We start from the raw sequence: 26,000 nt of genomic DNA, 5'->3' as shown, positions 1-26,000 counted from the left end.
GACTTGGGGATGTTATCCAAGATAAAATTGAAGGTGATAAAAGGTTCCTGTGAATTTCTGGTCTAGTTCCACTCATAGGATATAAAAACTTTAAGTGCTCAGTGCTGCTTTGCTTCTACTTTTGTAGTTGAAAAATAGAAGTTTGCATTCAGTGAGATCTGAGAATATGGTACACTGATGCTACCTTTCCTTGTGGTCACAATCTTTGCCTTAATCCTAGTCTAACCACAGGATCATTGTTTTTGTCAGTAATTTAAATAAAATGAAATAATTTATAAATATAAAACAAACAAAAAGCTTGGTAACTGGGCATAACATAATATATGGGTCCATGATTGTATTTTTAGATCACTTCTTTGAATCACAAGTATTTTAGAAATCACTTAGAAGACAGCCTTTCTTTGGGAAGACCTCTTTTGATAGAAGATGTTGGAGAAGAGCTTGACCCAGCACTTGATAATGTTTTGGAAAGAAACTTCATTAAAACAGGTTCAGCCAACAAGGTAAAAATAAAACAAGTGAGCAAACAAGTGGAAACAGCGCCCCCACCGCCCCCTGCCCTCAACAAAATAACTCTTAATAAGTATATGACTATAAAAGATTAAACTAATATTTAAATTTGATTAATGCTAATACCAAAAAAAAGTAGAGTTTAAGTTTAAGGTCACAAATAGTTGATATATTTAACCTGTAGAGTTCCTTATCCCTTTGCTTATAACAATTTTTAAAAATTGAAATAATCTGTGAATGAGTCATTTAGTGTTCCATAGATATTCTCAACAAATTCTTTGGATCAGATGTATAATTTGGAGCTGGATTTTTACACCTTTGAATAGAAACATGTAACCTTTGTTTCTGCATGAAGCATCTGAAAGTGTGTGTACTGGTTCTTGATATCTCAAGACTTCTTTTTAATACTTTTCTTAAGGTGAAGGTTGGTGATAAGGAAGTAGATGTTATGAATGGCTTCAGACTTTACATTACTACAAAACTACCAAATCCAGGTTACTCTCCTGAAATTAGTGCTCGAACCTCCATCATTGACTTTACCGTGACCATGAAAGGTCTTGAAAATCAACTCTTAGGCAGAGTCATTCTCACAGAGAAACAGGTAAAAGAATTAATTGTATCTTTTTCCTGGCTATACATCTTACATTTACCTGTAGGAAGTTTTACTTTAATTTTAATTTATTACTCTCTCTTCCCATATTGCAGGGTAACTTTCTGGCTCTCTCTATTGTGATTATTCTTAATATAACCTATTTATGATGGTTTAAAAGCTAGCACAGAAGAAATTGACTCATTCAAGTGGAAGTTTCTATTTGTCTTTATTGTCCCAACTGTACCATACTCACCTTATTTTTTTCTGCCTCAAGGAGTTATAATCTCATGAGAATGGCCTGTGAAAAGGAAAAGGGCCTGGAATAAAAACTGATGTTCTTCTGTCTACACACTGTGGAGCTCATGGCAACATAACTTGGTGCAAAGGATTCAGACTTAATTACTTCCTTGCTCCAAGGGGAAACGGGCTAGCTACCTATTTTGACATTGCAGATGTATTAGTTGAGGAAGTTCAAGTTCAGCGTGACAATCCCAATAAACATGCCACCAGCAGTTCTGAAGGGAGGCTGGTTGGTATCTTTTGAACTATTGGACGCCTAATCCCTGTAACTATAAGGTCAGGCAATGTTGAAGTCAAATGAGACACTATGCATCTGTGACTGTATTTACTAAGATTTTGGCAATAGTTCCAGTTTACCTTCACTAGAGAGGAATGTGTTTGTTCCCTTATTGTGGCATCTGCTGAGGTCCTCCCGTCCTCCTCCCCCACCTTCCCCCAATGTAAGATGTTCCTCCTTAATGGCCTCAGTTATCATGTTAATGTCAAGTAGTTACATTTCATTCCTGATCAGTCCATGGATCTCATGAGAGAAATCATACTCATTCTATGAAGGCTTAGATTTTGTCAGACAGCTTCATTGCACCATCAGCTTCACTTCAGCCAGTGACAGCTTGTCAGCCCACTCTGTAATGGAATTATCACTGTCTGTCTGAAACACACTGTGATGCGTATATTCACAAAGCCTTATGCCAAACTTCACTTCTGGGCCCTGCAATACAGTACATTCCTCAAGATGACAGTCATTTTATCAGCAAATTCCTCCAGTCATCGCAGTTGCTGTATGCCTGCTTGGAGGACACAGAAAAGATAGGAGCTTAATTTTTCTCAGAGGTGCAAAGCAATAGGCTGAGAAGTAATGGACTTAAGTTGGAATATGGGAAATTCTGATTAGATATTAGGGAAAAAAATAATTACATTGAGAGTAGTCAAAACCAGGAACAGATTACCCAGGGATGTTGTGGAATCTCCATTTTTGGAGGGGTTAATGACTGAGTTGGACATGGCCCTGAGCAACTGACCTATTTAGACCTGCTTTGAGCAGGGGGTTGGAATAGTTCCTTTCTGGAGGTCCCCTCCAAACTGAAATTATTCTACTATTCTATGGTATCTTTGCCACTAACTGGGAATGTCTAATGGGTGGACATACTGTGCTCTCTAGACCAGCTTCTCAGAGTGATATACTCATTACTGCTTTTTTTTTGACCATCTGGGGATAGTTCTTCCAGATAAATGACAAGTGGACCACTTAACAGGCAGGGGGACTTTCATAGAATATACTTTTCAGTTTGCTTGGCCTCTGTTTTTGCACCCTGCGGTTCAAAGGTTCCTGAAGAGTCAATTCGGACATATCCCACAGTCCAAAACCTTTTTTTCCTATGATATCTAATTACGTACCTTTGAGAATTTGGGAATTTCCCTCTTAAGTGTCTGGATTCTTGCTACCTTCTTGTAGCCTTTGGTATGGATGTGGTGGAATTATTTAACTGTGAGACAGTTTGCCAAATGATTTGAGCAGTATAACTGCTTGGTGATATCCAGTGTTAGAAAGTACGTGTGGAACTTCTGCCCCAAAAAGAGAAGAGATTATTTATCTGAAGTTAGTGTTCTTCAAGGTTTATATGTACATTTACATCCTTCTTGCCATTCCACTGTCTCTAATATGGTTCTGCACTTAGAATGAATGAGATTTATACATGAAGCAAGGAAAAGGAGGGTTTACAGCACATCACTTAAAGATTCTGCAAAGTCTGACTTTCTGTTCCTGTGTTGTCTGGTATGCCCATTGGTAGAATCTGTGTGGCATATGCCTCAAAGAATTGATTGATTACTGATAAGAATACTGATACTGATTTCTTCTTTTCCACCGGAATGTTAAACTGATTTGCAAAATGTGAGCTAAACGTAAGAAGGTCAAAGGGTAGCTGGTATATCTGTATAAATTGAATTCTACTCTATTTCTTGGAATAATTGGATTTGAGGGACTTGATATACATCTGAATGTAGTATAACTTATACTGTTTTAATGATATGATTGTTTTGATACATTGGCTGTTATGTAATTTGACAAAAGACTTGCTTATTTAGTGTTGTAGGAATAGATATGTCAGATTAGTAGTGGAGTTACAATATACAAGAACTACTTATGGCTTTTTGAATTTTTACATTCATATTTCAAGATTTGTGGTGGAAAAAGGCTCAAGTTTTGTAAGGAACAGTTGGTGCAAATTCTTGCACTAGTGAATCACTTTGTGACAGGATGATATAAGCTATGTAGCAGCTTTTATATTTTATGAATATTAACAAGATCTAGCATTCTTTGGTACAGCCTGTAAAATGACGTCAGCTTGTGAAAGCAATTCCATAAAGCTGGATTTGAAATAGCCTCTTTGGTGCAAGTTCCTTGAATTTATGTATAAGGTAACTTGGCTTAGGTTTTTTGCATCCTTGATGTTACAACTGGAAATTTTTGAAGACATGCAGAAAACTTTCAACTGTGTACTCTTCCTGATCTGCAAAAAGTATTTTAAAAGCTTAACAGATGGATTTTTCACTAAGGTTTTCATCTAAGGTTACTTCACTTGCTTTAGTTTGGTCATTCTGTTTCCAACTTGTTTTTCAGGCTCTTCTTGTGAGGAAAACTTAGCTTTCTGTTTTTTAAATGCATTGCACTCTGAAATATATTTAACCTTTTAAATTGAACTCAGCAAAACATGAAATTTAATTTGGCTCAGAATGATTTCTCAGCATGATAATTATTATATTTAATTGGATGCTAACATTCTTTTAATGCTATACTTCTAAAAATTGTTTCTGCTTCATCAAACTTGCATAATGCTTGTCTTCTTCATAATTGCTACCTGCTTTTCTTTAGTTCCATTAGGCATCAGCTGATTGAAATAGTTAACTGTCTTGTCTTTTTTCATCAGTTTTTGTCAGAATCTTTTGAATCTATATGCACATCTTCTAAGTTATGTGACATTTACATTATTCTATGACAACGGTCCCAATAAATCTTTTCTACCTGATGATGATGATGTTTCAATATACCTTTTATACAGTGACAAGAAAAGAACCTAAATCTGATAATGAGATGAAGATGATTTTTTTTTTTTTTTAAATTTCCTTTTTAAGATAAAAGGACTTTCTTTACAAGAACTAAATGCTTGAAATACTTAGGAATGTTAGCAGAATGTAGGCGTGAGAAGACCACAAGTTTAGAATGTGGGAAAACAAAAAAGCAATTTCAAAAGTTGTAACAGTGTTGCAAATCTGTATAACTGAAGGCTACTCAAATGGGGGAGTAAAACCTTTCCTTAAGCCTTGCTAAGGTCTCAGGTTCATAATGCCTCTAGTGCTATATGAGAGATCATGTATGTATTAGTGTTGTCCCTGTTTCTTTGGAATAGTAGCAGCCTGTCTGCAGTGCTGAAGTGGACTTGGCAAAGGTGGAGTGAACATAGAGCTTCCAACTTTGGAGAGACATTGTTAAAACTATCCACCAGACCTTCGTAAACAGTGGAGTACTTCTGTAGACATAGCTAATATTTCTACCAACTGGCTCACTTATTGTTAATTCGTAAGATTCATATTATCCTTATCTTATGAAAGACTCTTAACCCATCCTCTCCTTTTTTCTTTTTTTTTTACTTCACTGTGTTGAAACATTTTGTATTGTTTCAATAGAGTATTTTTATCTCTGAGGGATTCATTTGTAACAAGCTTTTAAAGTTTAATTTTAAGAGTAGTCTAAGAATGAACTGAAAGGTCTTTTGTCTCTGAAGAGCATATTTTTCTAGATATTTTAAACAGTTTGGTTTTTTTTTTTTTTGAAATGTAAAGCTGTTAATCAGCAGGTATCCATCTTTTATATATGACCACTGGAAAACAAAATAGGTATATAAACCACCCAGCTTGTATTACTAAAAGTAATCAACTAAATACTTCTAGTGAAGCAACTCAGTTTGAGTTCTACATGCTTTCTTTTCTTAATCAATGAAGCATTTTAGTGAGAGACTGAAGTTATCCCTGTTTGATGGACAAGTATTTTTAGATGCACTTCTTGAAATATTTGATGCTTGATGCGTTGACTAAGGATGCCCATTATTACTGAGACTGTATTTTCAGTATGGTGATTGGAAAACAGGGCATAAATGAGGATGGCATTAGGTGGAGTGAAATAAACTCCTATGCCTGGAAAAGTGTTTGCACTTGGCTTTGAAACAGAAAGAGAAGAAAAACAATTACTATTCTGAACTTCTAGTTCTGTTAGGGCATGATATGAGCATGCTCCATGGTATTTGTTGAAACAATTTGTTAATGCATACTTAGGTAGCAGGTTCAGAAACCTGGCAATAGACCTGCTGTCAGAAATATCACGGGAATTCTTTCCCCAGATTAGTGCAGTTACTCTTCACCTACACTGTTTTAGTAGGGTCAGTACTTTTAAAACTAAATACCTTATTTTATTTTGTTTTTATTTTTGATTACTCTTCTGTTTTCCAAATATTACCATGTATTCCAACAGGAATTAGAGAAAGAAAGAACAGATCTTATTGAAGATGTGACTATGAACAAAAGGAGGATTAAAGACCTAGAAGATAACCTTTTGTTCCGCCTTACAAGCACTAAGAGTTCTCTGGCAGATGATGAGAGTCTAATAATTGTATTGAGTAACACTAAGAAGACTGCTGAGGAGGTAACACAGAAACTGCAAACTTCTGCTGAAACTGAAGTACAGATCAACTCAGCCCGTGAAGAATATAGACCTGGTGAGTGAAGGTAGTGATGAAAGACAAATGACTGGAGCGTACGGTTAAAACAGTCAGAGAAATGGTAGGATGAGATCAGGAAGACCGTAATGGGTGGGAAGGATCTGTGTTTTCCTGTAAAATGTATCTAGGAAATGTCATGTTAAGCTATGGTGGAGAAAATAGTCAATGTTATGCTTCACATGGAATTTATAAAATAGAATGATCTATTCTGTCCCTAGACTTCCCATTGCTCTATATACAAGTGTACCTGTCCATCTAGTCTACTGTGTAAGAAACTTGGAAGGGCTTGGTTGTTCTCTCTTAGCTGTTAAAATGTTGACACTTTTTATGGACTGTCAATGAGACCAGTCATTATGATATTTAGGTAACTGTATGTTTGAGTTCAACATGTTGGCATTCTTTTAGGGGGCCAATATAATCGTAAATGCTTTTTGTATGTGTTTGGATAAATGCTTTGTTTATCCTGTCATAGATCCTTAAGTTATTATAATCAGCACATTTCATCAGTCTTTTGGCTTTTAACTGACAGCTGAAAACATGAAAAAAGTGGGAAAAAAAATACTTTCTGGAATTAAGTGTTATACCTGCATTTTAGGAAATGTGTAAAATGGTACAGCTAGTGTACCGGAAATCATTGCAGATTTTGTAAAACCTTTGTATTTAAAACTAAATGACTGCTGAAAGTAAGTTAAATCAATGTAGTTCATTTGGCTTTTATATGACTCCTGTAAAAGTCTGTAAGGAGAAATTTGGATACTCAAACTACTTGAAACCATCTTACTTTTTATATGTTCTACTGATGATCTGGATATTGCAGTATACCATCCAGATGCTCTCCAAATATGCTCATATTTGCAAACTGGGCTTTGCATAGTATGCATTAATTACAGAAAAGATTTTTTTTTTCATTTTTTCTGATGTAGAGATGAGGATTAAATTAACTTTTTAATTATTTTTCTGGCCAGTAAAGAATGGAGCAACACAAGGATCTTCAGTTAGCATTAGTGTTAAACCCATTGTACTTGTAGAGAGTTAAAGTTTTCTGCTCTGCAGTTCTACTTTGAACACGGTCTTATTTCCTGTCCTTCAGTTGCAACTCGAGGTAGCATCTTATACTTCCTTATTACTGAGATGAGCATGGTCAATGTGATGTATCAGACTTCACTTCGGCAGTTTTTGGGGCTTTTTGACCGCTCCCTAGCCAGGTAATTTAGCTAACAATAAGTATAACCTGTATTTACCCAGTCCTGGAAGTGGTTGTAGTACACTAAAGATTTGTTGTAAACTAATGTCAGAAAGAAGAGTGTTCCTCGTTACAATCTTGACAGGAATTGTCAGTTTAAATACCTGTAAGCCTTTGTCTGTTAGTTACCAAGGCAAAGAACCTTCAAATGTACTTACAGTCCTTAAAAATTAGGAATTAGGTAATAAAAACCATTATACTGTGTTGATTTTCAGCTATGCAGAAAGGCTTGATTAGAAAGGAAATTTTTTTTGTTGCTCCTTCAATCTGAAAGTTGTTGCTAGCTTGCTGTCTGATATTTTGTGTTTGTGATCTATTATTTTTTCATGTTTTGAAAGTTCTGAACTATGGCTTTTTGTCTTTTTACATAGTATTCCCTTTAATAAAACCTATGCAAATAGACATTCAATTGCAGACCTTTCTTCCAACAGGTCTACCAAGAGCCCTATAACTAGCAAGAGGATTACTAATATTATTGAACATATGACATATGAAGTGTTCAAATATGCTGCCCGAGGACTCTATGAGGAGCACAAATTTCTTTTCACGTTATTACTTACATTGAAGATTGATATACAAAGAAACAAAGTGAAGCATGAAGAATTTCTGACACTTATTAAAGGTTAGAACTACAGAACAATTTTAAGTAGAGCACATATTATTGTAGAAAATTTGTGAGCTGTAGTTATATCTCCTAGCCAACCTGCTGCTTCCTTTTGCACATGAGAAGCCAGTCAATTGAAAGAATACATGCTTATCATTCTGTTCTGGTGACAGACAACATTGTATGGTAGTTCTAATTTATAGCAGCACACTGAATATTGATAAATATAGCTTTGAGAATCGTGAGAATTTAAAAGGAAAATTGTTAAGCATCCTTTCAGTTGATGTTTATGTCTGCTACTCAAATACCACCAGGTATGTGTTTGACTTAGAAAAATTATTATACTAAACATCTTTTAGTTTATTTGGTAACTGCAGGAGGATGAGCAAGCAAACAGGAACAGAAAGTGATGCTAACAGTTTAAAAGAATATCAGACTCTTAGCTGAATGTGACAAGTTCATGGCTTTAGTCTTAACTGCGTGCAAGCACTGTGTATCTTCACTTGAAAGCTTGGAGTCATTTTGTATTACGTTTCCGAGATATTTAATTTTCCAGGCAACATTTATTTATGGATTATAACTGTTAATTTTTCCATGTTGAATCTTCAGAATATCTTTTCCCAACAAGCATTTATTTCAAGGCACATTGCACAAAGAAATAGTAAATCCTCAAAAGAGAAACTGGTTAACAAAGATGAAGTTTAAAGTACATCATAAAAAAACCTTAATATAAACTAACCAAACTACAAACTCTGCTTCACCAAAGATGGCATGACTTTATAAGGTAGAAAAACCTTGTAACTTCATGATTAAAAATCTGGATTCTTGTAGCTTGTGTTTTCTTTTTATTTTGTGTTTGCTTTCTTTTAGCTTCAGTTGAATTCCAAGGAAGGCAAATGTACATATTGGCAAAGTTATTACATTATCTACAACAACAAAAAATCAAAGAAAAAACCATTGAAATTAAGCTTCTTCAGTTTTTTCTCCATGAACTCAAGCTTATTCTTCTACAGTAAAAAATAAATTTAGCTTGTAATGGGAAGCTGTTATGGATTTTAAAAAATTGTATTTTAAAGTAAGATGAAAAATAAGATTTAAAAATAAATTTTGCATATTACCTAACTCAGAAATTTCTTTTTGACCGTCCTTAGTTATTAAGCAGTCTTTGTCCAGACTGGGAAGATTTAGTCATGTGAAATAGTCTTGCAGTATCTAGTTAACATTTTCCAAATAGGTCCTTCTTTTTTTTTTTTTTGTCTTTTGGGTGTCTCCAACATTTCTAATTATAACTAATCCCTAATTTCTTGCAGGTGGTGCTTCCTTAGACCTTAAAGCTTGTCCTCCTAAGCCAGCTAAATGGATTCTGGATATGACTTGGCTGAACTTGGTGGAGCTCAGTAAGCTTAAACAATTTTCAGATATTCTTGATCAAGTAAGTAAGAGCTTTTTAAAATGAATCTCTTGTTTGACAGTGATCATCTGGTAGTGGTGGGATGTGTGTGGGATGCCACAAGACATGTGGTGGGAAACTGGTTTATTTTACAGAACAGAATGAAACTGACAGCAGATAGCCATAGTTGTGGCCCTGACTGCTTAGCAACCTGTATTGATAAAAAGACTTAAAAAACCTCAGGAAAATAAGAAGAAAGTAGATCATTTCACACCCTATATAATTATAATACTTTCAGATTGGGATACAACTTGCTGTTATCCAATTCACATAATACAACCTAAATCTTCTGGTTGTTAGACTTCCTTGCATCCCTGTTGTGCTTTGTTACAGTATGTTTTTATGATGCTTGTTCCAATATTTCTCTGATTACATAGAGTAAGAGTTAGGGACAGGGCATTCAGTAAATTCAACACTTGTATGAATAGTCTTAATGGACACTAAGTGTATGGTAGCTAATGGAGCAAGTAAATAGCATTTGGTATATGTGAAGAGTACCTTCTGTAAAGTCATGTGGGGAGCTGATATGTACCTAGTGTTCTCAAGGCTATGTCTGAGCCTAGCTATCTGTGTTCTGACCTTGCTATGCCATTATATCATTAATGGAAAATACTGAGTAGTAGCTCATTTTTTCAGAATATGAATACTTAAGGTCATTGTTGCATTCTACAATTTTGTCCTTAAAATCTGAAAGCTTATTCTCTCTTTTTTTAGTACCTTTACTAAATCTGTGTACTAACATTGCTAGACAAATGCCTGTGTGTGGATTACGTGTGGATCTCTGACCCTCACTAAAAGTTTGTGACCTAGTGGCAGTTGAAATGTGACTTGTCTGTTTAGTGAGATTTACTCCTTTGATGGCATAACTGCAGATTTCCAGAGCAGAAAAACAGTGGAAAATCTGGTTTGATAGTGAGAATCCTGAAGAAGAACTGGTTCCTAGTGGCTATGGTCAATCCCTGGACTGCTTCAGACATCTTCTTCTTATCAGATCTTGGTGTCCTGACAGGACCATAGCTCAGGTACATTTATATAGCCAACATAGTCTATTTAGGTGTTATTAGAATAACAGTTACAGGATTGCAGTTCAGTACTTTTTTATTTAATGCTAAAATCCTTTTTGTAATGGACCTTTACATTGCATTTTCTGAAATTCTTTTCAGACAATTTATGCATTTGTTACCAGGGCAGTGTTAGCAAAATTATTCCAATATATTGAAAGAATAGTAGCCAATGATTTTACTATGGAGATAGGATTTCATCTGGAAACTTATGTGTTTATCCAGTTCTGCATTATCAGTTTGAAAGGTATTTTTGACTGTCCTTGCTGATATTACTCACTGGAATTGTGGAAGTGTCCTCATGTTAGGCTGAAGTAAAATCTTTTCATGAACTCAATTGGCTGAGACAAAACAAAACATGAGAACAACTTAACTGAGGAACCATTTCTTGCATGGAAGAATTACACTCACCTTAGAAAAATCTATATTAAGGTCTGTTCAAAATTTTTAATTTAAAGCCATCTGTTTAGAAACGAGAGAAATATAAAATTAAAGTTTATTAAAAGGCTAGACCTATTTTTAAGAAAAATCAACTTCTAGGAGCCTATTTTTAATCTTTATGTTCTTCTCCATCATGCAAAAGAATAAAAATTATGCAATTGCTGACAATTTCAGAGCAGTGATTGGCAATTTACTGAAGTCAGAATGCATCAATAAAAGTGTGGTATTAATTTTATGGATGCAAACCTTTAGACATTGTGGCTGGATTCAGAGAAAGTCTCAGCAATTATTGGTGTAACTGCGGTCAGTAGAAGGTTAAATGGTACTGTATAATGAATCTCTCAGATGTGTGCTATGTGTCTGAAACGGATCATGCAAAATTAGTTCCTCAGTTCTGTTAATGGGGGCAAGATACACTTTCATCTTATGACAGTTTTATGAAAACTGATAGCTTATCAAATGCTAAATGCTGAATATCTTTTGTGTGAGAAGTAACGCAGAGGTATTAAGGGGAAGACTGGTCTAAGACAAAAGCAATGTAGTGGGAAAGAATACAAGGAAGATCATCTCAGACTGTTTGAAAGAACCTTTTCTGTTTCTTAGTAAAAAGGAACAATAATCTAACAATTTGTGAAATAAATAAATATATAAGGAATAACAGAGATGGTCTTCACCTGTTCCTCTGGATCTGCTACTTAGTGACAGTTATTTTCATCATTACTACTATTAATTCTTTGTTTGTTTAAGCATGAAGGTGGGAAAGACCCAACACCTTTGAAGCATATCTTCCATTCTTTCCTCCTTTTTTCTCTAGTATTTAGAAAGGAAAGCTAGATTTTAAGTTTAGGAGTTATGCTATCTAATGGAGATACCATCTTTAAATCATTAAAACCCTTCTACAGGTTTAGTAAGATTATTTTTATTATACTGTAATTATAGGTATTATATGTAACAATACATGCAGATGTATAATAAAATAATTATTTTTTAAGTTTTAACTGGTCTTATAAAGCTGTAATAAGACACCTTCAAAGACAGTATGATATGTTAACTTGTAAAAAAATAAATTTGTTGCATATTTGTATTTCTGATATAAATTTATAGCAGCCTTTGCTCTTCAGTTTATTTATTGGTTGTATTTACACGGGGAAGAAAACAGTATTAAATGATTATATCACAGGTTAAATTTACCCTTTTTAATACAGGCAAGAAAATACATCATTGACACTATGGGGGAAAAATATGCAGAGGGAGTCATCTTGGACTTGGAGAAGACATGGGAAGAGTCAGATCCACGTACTCCTCTCATATGCTTTCTTTCCATGGGCTCTGATCCTACGGACTCAATTATTGCTTTGGGAAAAAGACTGAAGACAGAGACACGTTATGTTTCCATGGGCCAGGGGCAAGAAATCCATGCTCGTAAACTTCTACAGCAGACAATGGCTCATGTAAGAGACAAAAATCTGAATGTTTTTTCTATCTGTATTAAACACTTAGAAATTAAAATCCTGTCATGAAATAAAGTTGTTTGGTGGGTAGTTAATGCTGATGCAAGAACCTATAAACAAGTGTCCTAAGCAATAGAACTGTCTTTTCACAGTCATTTAATTGGCCATAACATGAATACTGGTCTCTGCTTGTACATGAAATGTACATGAAATCAAATTATTAAGGCCTTGGTTTTGATTTGGTGAGCCAGTGGTGCAAAATTGACTGTGGAGGATTTCTTCCTTTAACAGCTCTGACAAGCACTTAAACATACTATATTTTGCTATAGCTTAGATGCGTTGGCTTTGTTCCTAACCTACAGCATAACCAGTGATTTTAGTGATTTCAGTTTGTAAACAATGTTGATAACTTTATATTCTGTTGTTTTAAACTAGGGAGGTTGGGCACTTCTGCAAAACTGCCACCTTGGGCTTGACTTTTTGGATGAGTTGATGGACACTGTAATAGAGACAGAGACTGTCCATGAAAGCTTTCGACTGTGGATGACAACTGACATTCACAAAGAGTTCCCCATCACCCTTCTTCAAATGTCTATTAAGTTTACCAATGAACCACCACAAGGGCTCAGAGCTGGACTAAGGAGAACATATAGTGGTGAGTGCTAGAGTGGTAATGATTTAAAATTAAATTTTGCTCATTTTTGGACTCTCTAGTGTTATCATGTGGTCACACTGTAGCCACTGACAGTAGGTGTGAGCTAGTATGAGGAACTGATCACAACGATGCCAGGACACATCTTGATCCTTGGTTTGAGCTAGAAGTTGTGAAAATTGAAAGGAAGAGAAGATCTGCTGAAGTTCTGTTGCCAGAACTAATTGGACAGCAAAACAGGAAATGCTTTTTCTTTTCTCAAATGTTGGCTTCTAATATCTGAGTTGAAAGTGTTTAAATTGTTAATGTTCTTGTGTCTTTTGGCAGAAAAGTGACATGTTAGTTTTTGTTGGCTATTAAGTACTCTTTACATTGTTACTTTCTGCACAGACTCTTTGACATTTATTTTATGCAATGTGAATTCAGCTATTAGTAAATTGTGAGGTTTTTTTTCTGAAGTTTACTCTTTTAATTTGAGCAACTTAATAACATGCTATAAACTGTCTTCAGCGTAGAGCACTCTGTAGGACAATAATTTACTCTTGGGAGAGACAGAGAACCAACTGAGTATCTCTAGGAGTGATGTTTTAGTACTGATTTGGAGTAGTTTTGAAAAATACGATTACTATGTTTCTTATAAAGCCCACTTACTATTAATAGGTGTCAGCCAGGATTTACTAGATGTCAGTGACATGTTACAATGGAAACCAATGTTGTATGCTGTAGCCTTTCTACACTCCACTGTTCAAGAAAGACGCAAGTTTGGATCTCTGGGTTGGAATATACCCTATGAGTTTAATCAAGCTGATTTCAATGCTACTGTGCAGTTCATTCAAAACCACTTGGATGGCATGGATGCCAAGAAGGTAATTAACGTTTTTGTGGGGAAGGTGGATTAGGGTGATGGATCTTTCTAGTAGTGGAATGTACATACATGGTTCCCAATAACTGAAACACAAATATGATTTTAAATTATTCTTGTGTTTCTTTCCACAAACGTTCAACATTCCAAGTATACATGTGTCATGGTTTAACCCCAGCCGGCAACTAAGCACCACACAGCTACTTGCTCACTCCCCCCATGTTGGGATGAGGGAGAGAATCAGAAGAGTAAAAGTGAGAAAACTCATGGGTTGAGATAAAGACAGTTTAATAGGGAAAGCAAAAGCCACGCACACAAGCAAAGCCAAACAAGGAATTCATTCACTGCTTCCCATCAGCAGGCAGGTGCTCAGCCATCTCCAGGAAAGCAGGGCTCCATCATGCGTAATGGTTACTTGGGAAGACAAACGCCATCACTCCGAACGTCCCCCCCCTTCCTTCTTCTTCCCCCAGCTTTATATGCTGAGCATGATGTCATATAGTATGGACTATCCCTTTGGTCAGCTGGGGTCAGCTGTCCCAGCTGTGTCCCCTCCCAACTTCTTGTGCACCCCCAGCCTCCTCGCTGGTGGAGTGGTGTGAGAAGCAGAAGAGGCCTTGACTCTGTGTAAGCACAGCTCAGCAATAACTAAAACATCCCTGCATTATCAACACTGTTTCCAGCCGAAATCCAAAACATAGCCCCATGCTAGCTACGATGAAGAAAATTAACTCTATCCCAGCCAAAATCAGCACAACATGTCTGTAGAGCAGCAGGCTTAAATTAGACTTTTAATCCTGTGCATGTTAAATTTCTATATTAACCTGTACGTTAAAAAAATCCCTCTCAGCTGTCTCCCCCGAAAACTTCAGAAATATAAACCTTAGAAGTACAGACCTTCTTTTCAATGTTAATTAAGTCGGATAGTTAAAAATGGACCACTGTATTTAAAATATTCTTTTGTTTAGATCTATTTTGAGTAAAAATAAGAAGATTTGGCTCCTCCAACCTATCTTGGCAGCATAAAGAAATTGAAAGTGGCTTTAAATGACTATGTAAGAATTCCTCTTACATTCCTCACTTTCATATGGTCAGTTGTCATATAGAGGTCTGTGGCAGATCACTTTGCGATTGGCATTTTAAGTGAAGTTGAAAGCATGATTGGAATGTAACTGTATCCCTCTTGCCCAGATGCCGGAATAGTCTCTTGAATTAGTTGTCAATTAATTCTATTTTGAGAAATCCTTGAAGGTGTTCCGGGAATGCAAGGTTATAGGAAAAAAAGAGTAGTAAGAAAATAACTTTCTTCCAAAAGGGATGGAGATGCAGGACTTGGTGTATCAGCTGGTCTTACTAAGGGAGGTGTAAATAGGTGAGAAGAGGGTTAGCTAAAGTCAGTGCTTTCTGCTTGGTTTTAGGGGATCTCCTGGAGTACTGTTCGTTACATGATAGGTGAGATCCAATATGGTGGCCGTGTGACAGATGACTATGACAAAAGACTCATGAACACCTTTGTAAAGGTTTGGTTCAGTGAAAATACATTCAGTCAAGAATTCAGCTTCTACAAAGGATACAGCATACCCAAATGTACTACAGTGGATCAATACCTTCAGTACATACAGGTTGGTAAATGAAAGCTTTTCAACACAAAAAAAAAACCCAATTCACTTGTTTCTCACAAGTTCCTGAGTCCCTATATTTTGTCTTTTCTTCTGAGTACCTGTATATTTTGTCTTTTATTCACAGATTGTTTATTGCTTTCTAACAGTCTGCCTATCTATTAGTGACAACTAGTTGTCATCAATGTTATCATCGTCATGACAGGAATCTTTTCTTTTTCATGTGATTTGCTTGAGGGACATACCTGAAGGCATACAGTTATTAAAGAGGGCAAAGAATGGAGTCCAGACATTGGGTACAACCTCACAGAAATAAAAAGTGTAGATATATGAAAGTACAAGCTGAGTATTAAAATAGCATATAGAGGTTAAAACTGAATTTGTTGTCAACCTTGGTGTGATTTGGGCTGTGACGTGACAAATAGATCACAGCTAGGTATTTGCCCTAAGACTGTTTGAAGAGATCTAGCCTCTTACTTTAAAATGTAAGAGTGTGTGTTTGTTATTTGGTTTTGTTGTGGTTTTTTTTTTTTTTAATAATTAGCTTAAATCGATCTCCAGCTGTGCTCTTTTTATATTTTACTATGTAGAGTCTTCCTGCTTACGACACACCAGAGGTGTTTGGTTTGCACCCCAATGCGGATATCACTTACCAAAGTAATCTTTCCAAAGATGTATTGGACATCATCCTCAGTATTCAGCCTAAAGATAGCTCTGGTGGAGGAGGTGAAACTCGAGAGGCAATTGTAGCCAGACTGGCTGAAGATATGCTGGAAAAGCTTCCTGCTGATTATGTACCATTTGAAGTGAGTTAATGAAATTCTGTCAAAAACATTTGCTCCATCTTGCTTTTGTGTGGATAAAAAAAAAAAAAGTAACGATACCAATTTTTCTAAAAGCATGGCTGAATTCATTCATACAGGCAATACTTCAAAAACACATTTTAAAGGAATCTGACCAGACTCTTAACATTTATAATGAAGTCACTAAATGTGCACTGAAGTGCTTTTGTAATAGCTTTTTCAAAATATTAAACCACTTAATGCTTAAGTTGTCATTTGCACTATGGGGGAGGTAGGAACATCAGCTTTTAACTAAGGTTGTTGACACTGTAGAGAACTGAGGTCGTGTTGCAAGTGTATTCAGGCATTCAATTTTTAGGGTGCTTTCTTCTTCAGTGAAGTGAATGCTGAAAAGCTTGTCAAGTGATATGTTTCATTGATTGAAGCCTAGTGTTAGTGTCTCAGGATCCATATTAACACATAATAGCCTATATAATTATATTTTTAATGGACACCTGCTGCCTTGCAGCCATTTCTTTTCTGAAATAGCAACTTTCCTTCTGTTTATGCGGAAGATGAAATGACTCTCAAGGTGAGAGGGTTTTCTTACAGTTAGAAAACATTTACTGATGACTAGATACATGGACACTCCAATTGACTGTATTCTGTGTCCCCATCCTGGAGACTACAATTTAACTGAGTGTTTGGACAATTTGTATTGTTTCTGGGTCTTTCCATAGTTCTTAGTTGTCCTTTAGAGCCCCAGAATTTTAGGATGCTGATATTATAGTTCTTCCCAGGTGAGGCTGGTTATGAGCTTCAAATAAATGTGAGGAAAATGCTTGTAAAATAGTTAAGGTTCCTGTATTTCCTATATCAGGCGATGCTGAACTTTTGTGTTTCATTATATTTGAGAAAGCTTAAAAACAAGTAAGATTAGTTATGCCAGTAATAAAACATTTACAACGCTTTTGTTATGAAATGGATGTGAATCACCCCAATGTGTCATCAGAATGTAGTTCACACCCATGTTTGTACTTCAACAGATTCCCAAAGTAGCCACCTGCTCATCTAGGCAGTAAGATGTTTTATTAATTAGATAATTTGCCTGCCGTCTCCTTCTTGAGGCAAGTGAAATCTCTTATCCTTAGTCTTCTGCCATTTTACTTACTCTTTAATGGAAGCTAGCATGAGGACCTGATAGAAGGCTAGGTGGCTTATGAATGCCAAATTTCTCCTGTCAGGATGCTGAGCTATGAGAAGGAGCAAGGAGACTTGTACAATCTAACGCCCTCTTTTCTGTTTTTACACAGTAATAAGTTTCCCTTATGTGGGATATGCTCATGAGTATAGACTCTCTTCAGGTACCCATGTCTTACATCTGTTGTTTTATGTTTTCTGTAGCCCATTTTGTGTTACATAATCTTCCTTCCCTCAAGTGGCATAATTATGATAATATATTTTATCTGAACAGACAAGTTAACGTATCTGAATTTGGAATACTGATTATCTAGCAGTCTTCCAAAAGTTTGCACTTGATGATGTTTCTGACCCAGTGTCTTTCTAGAAGCCTGAGCTTTATGACTTTCCAAAAGGCTGAACCAGGTGTCTGAGATCTGCAAAGAATTGCAATTTGTTGGGTTTCTCAGAAGGGTACTGCTTTAGTGATGGGCTAAATCTCCTGGTAGTTGTTAGTCCAACTCTCTTCAAGTTCTGCTTGACATCTCCAGGAATAGATATGTGGCTTAATAAAGATATATTATTATATAGTGTCATTGTATAGGTACAGTTAGCCCTGTTAAGTTTACAAGAGCTGTTTTTGGGCAGATCGACTCTGATCAGAAATGACAAATTGAAATTTAGTTTGTATTAATAAAAGTGAATGTGGAGCTCTAAACTTTTTCATATGGTGAAAACTATTTGAATTCCTTTTTGTGTAGCAAAATACTGATAAACTTTGACAGGTTATGCATATTACTAAGAACAGGGCTGTTACCCTGTATAGGATTCAATACCTGTTATATATAATTTTTTCACCTATCTCCCAATAGGACCATACTGACTACAAAATTTCTAGTTATGCCCATAAAGTTGTTAATTTGTTAACTTTACACTTTTGATTAAAAATATATCAGCAAGTTTTATTAGATTACAAGACTGCCTGGCATTGTGATAGTTCCCAGGCATTGCTGATAAGTAGCGCTGCTATGCTGAGGCAAAGTGGCTGCGGCAATTACTCTTGATTGGTTTGTGCAAAGTGAACCTTGGGAACTGTCTGTTGGAATTAAAGCAGAAGTCCTTGAAATGGGGTATGGCCTACATGCTGTTTAAATGACATTAGCTCATAGAATGATATACAGACTAAATCATGAGTTAGACTGAAAACATAGCCAGTCTCAGCATCGTAGATTTCTCTTGGAACAAATCCTTTATTTCTGTCTTGCAGAGGATTCAAGGAAGATGCCAAACTGACCATTTAACTTCCTAAATAAAAGTATTATGTCTTAAAAATTGTATTGGGGCCTGACCTTGACATAAAGCCACCTTTGTTTTTTAATTCTGTTGAAGGATCTTTGGTTTTCTAACTACAGGTAAAAGAGAAACTAAAGAACATGGGACCTTTTCAGCCTATGAACATATTTTTGCGACAGGAGATTGAACAAATGCAGAGAGTTATTTCCTTAGTCAGAAGCACTCTGACTGATCTAAAACTTGCCATTGATGGGACAATCGTTATGAGTGAAAATCTGAGGGATGCTTTAGACTGCATGTATGACGGAAGGATTCCTGCTAGCTGGAAAAAAGTAGGTGTACATCACTTGTTTTGTAAGGAAAAAAAAAAAAATTCTGTAGAGCTAGATTAAACTGCTAGACATACAGTAAATACTTTTTTCAAACACAAGTGTTAACCAGGACTGTGCAACTGCTGGAGTAGATTTTGGGCTAAAATAAACATAGTGAAAACAGGCCCTCTTTCGTTTATAAAAATAGAAATGAATGTGGGAGATGCAGGTATTTCCCTTTTTAACAGCCTGTTGCATATTGGCAGGATAAAAAGATAGAGAGAAGAGAATAATTTAAAATGTGGTGATGGATTTCAAAAAATTGTGGACTACACTGTTGCTATTCTTTGAGATTAAGACTTGTAGTTGTAGAATCACAGAATAGTAGAGGCTGGAAGAGACCTCTGGAGATAGTCTAGTTTAACCCCGCTTCTGAAAGCAGGGTCAATTAGAGTAGGTTTCCCAGGACTCTCCAGAATCAAGAGTCCACAACCTCTCTCGGCAACCTGTTCCAGTGTTTGATCAGCCTCACCATAAAAAATAAACAACCAATCACCAACCAACCAGACAAAAAACCCTTACATTTAAATGGAATTTCCCACATTTGTCTTGTGCCCATTCCCTCTTCTCCGATCACTGACAAGGATCTGGCTCCATCTTCTTCCATTCTCCACACATGAGGTATAAATATTGATAATATCGCCTCTGAGCCTTCTCTTCTCCAGGCTAAACAATCCCAGCTCTCTCAGCCTCTCCCCATAGAAATTTTCAGGGACAACTAAAACTGTTAATGGCAACTGATGGAAAGAAAAATGGGGAGTTTTTTTGGTGTTTGCTTGCTTTGTTTTTAGTGACAAAGTGTTTTCATGGTACAAAACCTAGACCAAAGCAGATGCTTCACAGCACAGGTAGATACAGCAATTCAAAAAGAAAAATCATCATAAATCTTCACATAGTCCAAGCTCAATTTTCCTTAGCTTTTTTCAGAAAAAGCAGAATAGTTTTGACAGAAATCCTGTTATCTCGATGCATTGACCTTGGCTTTAGAAAGACAGGTATACAATATTTCTTCCTAGTTTACACAGCTATCTAATTTTGCAAAAAAGTCATAAAATGGACAGTTACCACAGGGAGCATTAAGTATGTCTAAATGGAATGGTAGGCATGAATTTGAACAGAGCAAGAATTTCCTTCAGGTTTCAGTGGGATGTAACACTTATCTATCAGGTTAAAAGTTAAGATACGAAAATGAGCTTTAAATGTACTTTGCTAATATTATTTTGTTTACTACTTTGTAAGGAATTACCTTTTCTTGCTATAAATATGATGTTTTAAAACTGTTGAATAAAATTTTAAAATGAACATGCTGTTTATTTTTAGGCATCATGGGCTTCCAGTACACTTGGTTTCTGGTTTACTGAGCTTCTAGAAAGAAACCACCAGTTTTACAAATGGATTTTTGAAAGTCGACCAAACTGCTTCTGGATGACGGGGTTTTTTAATCCTCAAGGATTTTTAACTGCAATGAGGCAGGTAAATTATGTTTAAAGTCTCACTCTGCTTATTCTTTGATATACTTTTTAAAAAAATATATATTGTGTGATGAAGGCTGAGTTATACACGTGGCTCCATCATGTCAGCAGAGAATATACGTGACTGCATAACTGTCTAACGTTTCCTGAGTGAAGTGTTCTTCCTCTGCACCTACTTTTTCAGTATATCAACCACTAATGTGTTAAAATATTTTTTCCTACTTTGACTGAGCCCGATGTATGTAGGGGCTTATAACATTATTAAGGTTGACTGGAGAAGTAATGTGTCATGTTACCATTGAGATATCCCTGAGAAGAGTTGTTAAGCCCATGAATTTATTTTCCTTTTTTCCCTCCCGTTTGGTCTGTGTTCAATATTTACCTGGCTGGAGACTTGCCAGAACAGCTATTCAGAATTAGTCTTAAATTACACTTCTGCAGTGCGGTAGCTGATTCAGTCTCTCTTCATAAAGTGGGAAAGAGTTTCCTTTATTAACGTGTACTAAGTATGAAGTTTGATGTCTTTGTTAATGTATGTATCTCTGTCGACTTGGTGATTGTGTTGGTTGCTCAGCACACTAGTTGCATTTGACAAGTGAGCTTTTTACTTTAAAAGGAGGCAATAAATACCTATGTTGGTCAGCATAAAGGGACACATTGGAGACAATAATCATCTGGAACGTGTAAAATTAGGAAAGAATACTCAGGTGGGAATCCAGTGGGGCCTCAGAAAAAAGGTAACTTTTGGAGGAGAGAATGAAGATTTACAGAGAAGGAAAATCTCACCTCTTGCTCTGAGGTCTGGGTAGTGTAATCTTTGACTGTCAAAATGAAGTTCTAATTGGTGACCTACTTCTACTAAGATTGCAGGCATATAGGCTTGGAATTATATAACAAGATATTTCTTTTAAGTAAACAGTCCTAAAATGGGATTTTCTTTCGGACCCAAGCTTGTGGAAAGGGCTTAGTAGCAGGATCTGAAACAGTTGGAATCTACAGAACTTTTCTGGCTCCCTAAAAAGAGGATGTGGGTACATAACAACCTAATGTCCCAAGTAAAAACCGAAGTGACTTTCTGGGCTTTGCTATGTGGTGGAATAAATAGAAATGAGAAAGATGAAGAGCCAGAATGATCATTGAACTAAAACTCTTCTGCTCTTTTAAAGTAGCCAATTAACTGCAGTATGGAACAAACATTAATTCCAATTACCTCAAACAAAGATCTTGGAGAACATTTGCAAGACCAGGATAAAACTTAGGTGTGGCATAACTTAATGGCATGGGATGGTAAGGGACTGGGCAAGATAAAGGAGTGTTGTCCAGTGCACTAACTAACTGACTAAATTTGAAGTATATGTTGAATCTTAAGCATGTCTATCTTCAATTTTTTTCTGTTTTTTTTGCAGTATCTGTATGTAGCTTTAGAGCTGAGTGAGCTCTTACTCATTATTGAGAATACAGTTAATGAAGAGTATAGGTACAGGAAAAGGAAGGCAACCCAGAAAATATGCAGCAAATTATGCGTTTTGCTTTTGTCATTGGAACTGTTTTACTTAGCACGTGCAGTTAATGTTTTCTCATCTCATGAAAGCTGTGAAATTTTCATATTCGCAAGAGTCAGTTACCATTGGCATTCAGTGGTCGTGTTACTTGGTGTATGGTCTTAAGATATTGTATATAATAGAAAGACTGAAAATCAAATATAGTGGATAAAGTACTGAAAGTTTTCTTGTAGTACCATGCCATCACTAGCTTAGAGAGATGTCAAACTGCTGTAAACATGGATATCATAAAAAGTTAATTTTTTTTGTATTGAAGAGGATAAGTTGTGACCATACAAATATGTTTCTAATAAATGCTTGGAAAAAATGGCTCTGTGCACATGTAAAAATGTAACCTTCATACTTGCATCTATTTTGGGCAGGAAATAACAAGGGCTAACAAAGGATGGGCTCTTGACAGTGTAGTGCTGTGCAATGAGGTCACTAAGTGGATGAAGGATGATATCACAGGCCCTCCTTTGGAGGGTGTCTATGTGTATGGGCTGTATTTGGAAGGAGCTGGTTGGGACAGAAGAAACATGAGACTGACTGAATCTAAGCCCAAGGTGCTCTTCGAGATGATGCCAGTTATAAGGATATATGCAGAGAATAACAGTAAGTAACTGTATTGTAAATGATGTTATTTTGATATAATTCAATGTAACTTTATTCAACTGCATGGAAGTCTTTTGGGCTTTAGGGATTTCATGAAGCTGTTGCTATTCATTGTATACATACTGAATCTTTTTCAACGGGGGAGAATTCCCAGTCTTCCATATAAAATGAGCTTTCAGCCTTCCTTGATAATTGATAATAGGCACTTTTTTCCCTACTATTTAGATAGGTCTCTACCTTCTGGTCTTAACGGTGTTAATTTTTTAAACCCATTACAGATGAGCTGTTTTCTGCCTCCTCTGACAAACATGCTTGCATTCAGTCTTCCATTGACAATATGTGTCCTAGATTGAGAAGATCAACATTTATATACATAAACTCTGTAAGCTCCATAGCCTCTGTAACCTAAACCTAAATAACCTCTTTCCCACATCCCAAAAACCAATGTAGTTTATATATGTAAAACTTATATAAGTATGTATACACAACATATATATCTTAAAAAAACCATGTATATCTTATATAAGGTATTTATAGATCACATGTGATATATGTAACATGTATATTTATAAAAATGCATTATTTTTTTCTCTGGACAAGGCTATTTTTGAGCTAACAGAAGCAAGGAAGAGGTGGAGTGAGGTGGTGGAAGATGTTTTGTCTTTGAGGCAGAAGACGACTGTAAGACTGGAAAGGAAACTTATGGGGCTGAAGGACAGTGCTGTTTTGTGGAAATGTATAATTTAGGTTAATGTGGGGTTTTTTTGCATATGAAATAGGAAATGCTGTTGAATAGGGATGTAAAATAGGATAGGGCTGTCCACTGTTGAATGTAAAACTGGAAACTTCTGTTGAAAAGCATTCCACCTCCAAAAGCAAAGCCCGTTTACATTCTATTTTGCTAGGGTTTTGTATAGCTGATCTTTTATAAGAGGCATTATCACTGTGAAAGCAACCAAGATGCTAAATAATGAACGCTGAAGTATTAAGCACGACTAGACTACTGTTCTAATTCTGTAGTGAAGAAGTTGACAATTTATACTCTGAAATAGTAAATGCATTTCAAAATAGGTTGTTCAAAATAGGGCATTTTTTATTTTGACACTTTAATAATAAATTGATAAGAAGTAATGTTCGGTGGGCATTGATTGAACTAACAATAACGCTAATCACACTAAAGTGTCCATTTACATTTCTTGCTACAACCAGTTCCTAGGTGCTGATGTTAAATCTTAAACCTACAGGAATTTCAAGCCATATGTGGCCTTCAGCTGGCAATAACACAGTAGCGAACAGTGTGAGAATCAGGCAAGAATTTGCTTTGGTGGTGATGGAGAGCTATGTGCTATTGAACTTCGATTCAATTTTACATTTGCCTTATGCCTAGTCCCTTAGGGCCCTGGTTTTTCAACCTAGTTTCATTGTTTTTTATGTCTCTTCTGTCTTTTCAGCTTCAAAAGATCCACGTCTGTATTCATGTCCAGTCTACAAAAAGACCATTCGAACAGATATGAATTACATTGCTGCTGTGGATCTTAAAACGCTTCAGCCTCCAGAGCACTGGGTACTGCGTGGGGTAGCACTTCTGTGTGATGTCAAGTAATGTTAAAAAAAAAAAAGATTTCTAAGAGTTCTTTTCTGTTTTTAAATGTAAACATCAATATGTATTTAGCTATACAATGGATCACTTCTAAAAATATATTTTCTAAGGCATAGACTCCATTATGCTATTTTTAGAAAATTGTTCTCAATAAACCTCTACAATAGGCTTATAAATGCTAAATCTTAGAGTGATATTAAGTTTGATAAATAGATTGAAGTACTACCTTTGATGTCTTGACAAATCATGACAAATACTTAGTGTTCCTATCTTATTATTGTGTGCTTAATATTACCTTGAATAAAGATTGACTTGAATGTTGTTACTTTTCAGTGGTAAATATGCTTGTATCATGGCTTACCTTCAAGTAGCTAAATGCAAAGCTTTTTTTTTGTGTGTGTGTATCTATGGAAAGCTAAGCCCAGTTGCTTATTCATATTAGTTAATATCCCTCAAGATGATGTTCCAAGATTTATCTCCTAGCTGATAGTTTCTAGTTTGCTTGCTGCCTAAATAAGGAAGATGAGACTGGAAAAATGTCACACCTGTTTCACTGCTTGGAGAACAATTTCATTGTGTTACATAGCAAAACAAGCATTTGACAGCTGCCAGAATTCCTTACTATCTGGTGTCTCAGCTAGATAGGAAACTTTTCACGTTGGAATCCGTCTTAAGAGAGAAATGTTAGCAGCTCCATTTAGTTGAACGCTATTGGCTTCACACATCAAGCACACTTATTTAATCATCAAAAAGCCAGTGTATTTTGTTGCTGAGTCCGATAGGTCATGTATCTTAGTGGTCCATTAGTCATTCACAATAACAGGTGCTGCAGAAGAGGAAGCAGAAAGAACCGATATTTCTGGTGCATCTGTCATACATAAATGCTGCAATGGAGAAGCTGTTTTCAATTTTATGTCAAATCAATATATGGAATTTGAAGGGTGCATTAATTAGTTTATTAAATAAACATGCTAAATATCTCTTGCCTAAAGCTAATATTTAAAGAAATAAAATTTTTTTTTAGAAGACTGAATAATTGTCTTTGTATTTTAGTGGAGACTTCAGCATTCATTTGTACAGTCAGACCAGTTATGAAACTTAGGTGGAACATTGATTCTGTTTGAAGCTCTACTTGTAGAGGTCTTTCCATTGTCTTTTTGTCTTGGAATTATTCTTTTTTTTTTTCTTTTTCCTTTTAAATAGCTCACAGTGAAACAAATGAAATGTATGAAAATCTCCTTTAGGAAATATTTTTAATTTAGACATGGCAATAAATAAATGTAAGATGGGAGGGTGGAATTGCTCTTTACTGGACCTTGGAGCACCATGCTCAGACTTCCAGGAGATCTACCAGATGCTCATTGGAGTTCTAAGTTGCTGTGGACTTGTGTCTTTCACCAAGACCTTCCTCTCTGAAGGAGATGCACATACTTCATCCTTGTGCAAGTCATTCACACTGAGAATTTTCAAGCCACATACACTTCAAATGCCACCTTTCAAATGGTGGATTTGTTGTACCATTATTGCTGTAGACACAGTGGAGATCTCAAACCCCAAGGTAGTTCTCAGTGAGTGAACTGTGCACATTTT

At 35.9% G+C, this 26,000-nt stretch overlaps 1 protein-coding gene across 1 annotated transcript in view; it reads left to right on the top strand.

The window, feature by feature from the left end:
* DNAH5 (dynein axonemal heavy chain 5) overlaps positions 1 to 24,413 on the top strand; it is a 133,165-nt gene extending 108,752 nt beyond the window's left edge. The window contains exons 64-79 of the mRNA XM_050915913.1: positions 348 to 503; positions 929 to 1,111; positions 5,928 to 6,171; positions 7,265 to 7,379; positions 7,849 to 8,039; positions 9,332 to 9,453; positions 10,344 to 10,493; positions 12,179 to 12,424; positions 12,860 to 13,079; positions 13,737 to 13,942; positions 15,357 to 15,560; positions 16,148 to 16,363; positions 18,931 to 19,143; positions 20,503 to 20,655; positions 22,579 to 22,810; positions 24,262 to 24,413. Coding sequence (XP_050771870.1) covers positions 348 to 503; positions 929 to 1,111; positions 5,928 to 6,171; positions 7,265 to 7,379; positions 7,849 to 8,039; positions 9,332 to 9,453; positions 10,344 to 10,493; positions 12,179 to 12,424; positions 12,860 to 13,079; positions 13,737 to 13,942; positions 15,357 to 15,560; positions 16,148 to 16,363; positions 18,931 to 19,143; positions 20,503 to 20,655; positions 22,579 to 22,810; positions 24,262 to 24,413 — 3,003 coding nt within the window. The remainder of the gene's footprint in view (positions 1 to 347; positions 504 to 928; positions 1,112 to 5,927; positions 6,172 to 7,264; positions 7,380 to 7,848; positions 8,040 to 9,331; positions 9,454 to 10,343; positions 10,494 to 12,178; positions 12,425 to 12,859; positions 13,080 to 13,736; positions 13,943 to 15,356; positions 15,561 to 16,147; positions 16,364 to 18,930; positions 19,144 to 20,502; positions 20,656 to 22,578; positions 22,811 to 24,261) is intronic.
* The last annotated feature ends 1,587 nt before the right edge of the window (positions 24,414 to 26,000 follow it).

The sequence above is a fragment of the Gymnogyps californianus genome, chromosome 2, assembly GCF_018139145.2.
Source record: "Gymnogyps californianus isolate 813 chromosome 2, ASM1813914v2, whole genome shotgun sequence".
Taxonomy (NCBI): domain Eukaryota; kingdom Metazoa; phylum Chordata; class Aves; order Accipitriformes; family Cathartidae; genus Gymnogyps; species Gymnogyps californianus.
This window is presented reverse-complemented; position numbering and strand designations above follow the sequence as displayed.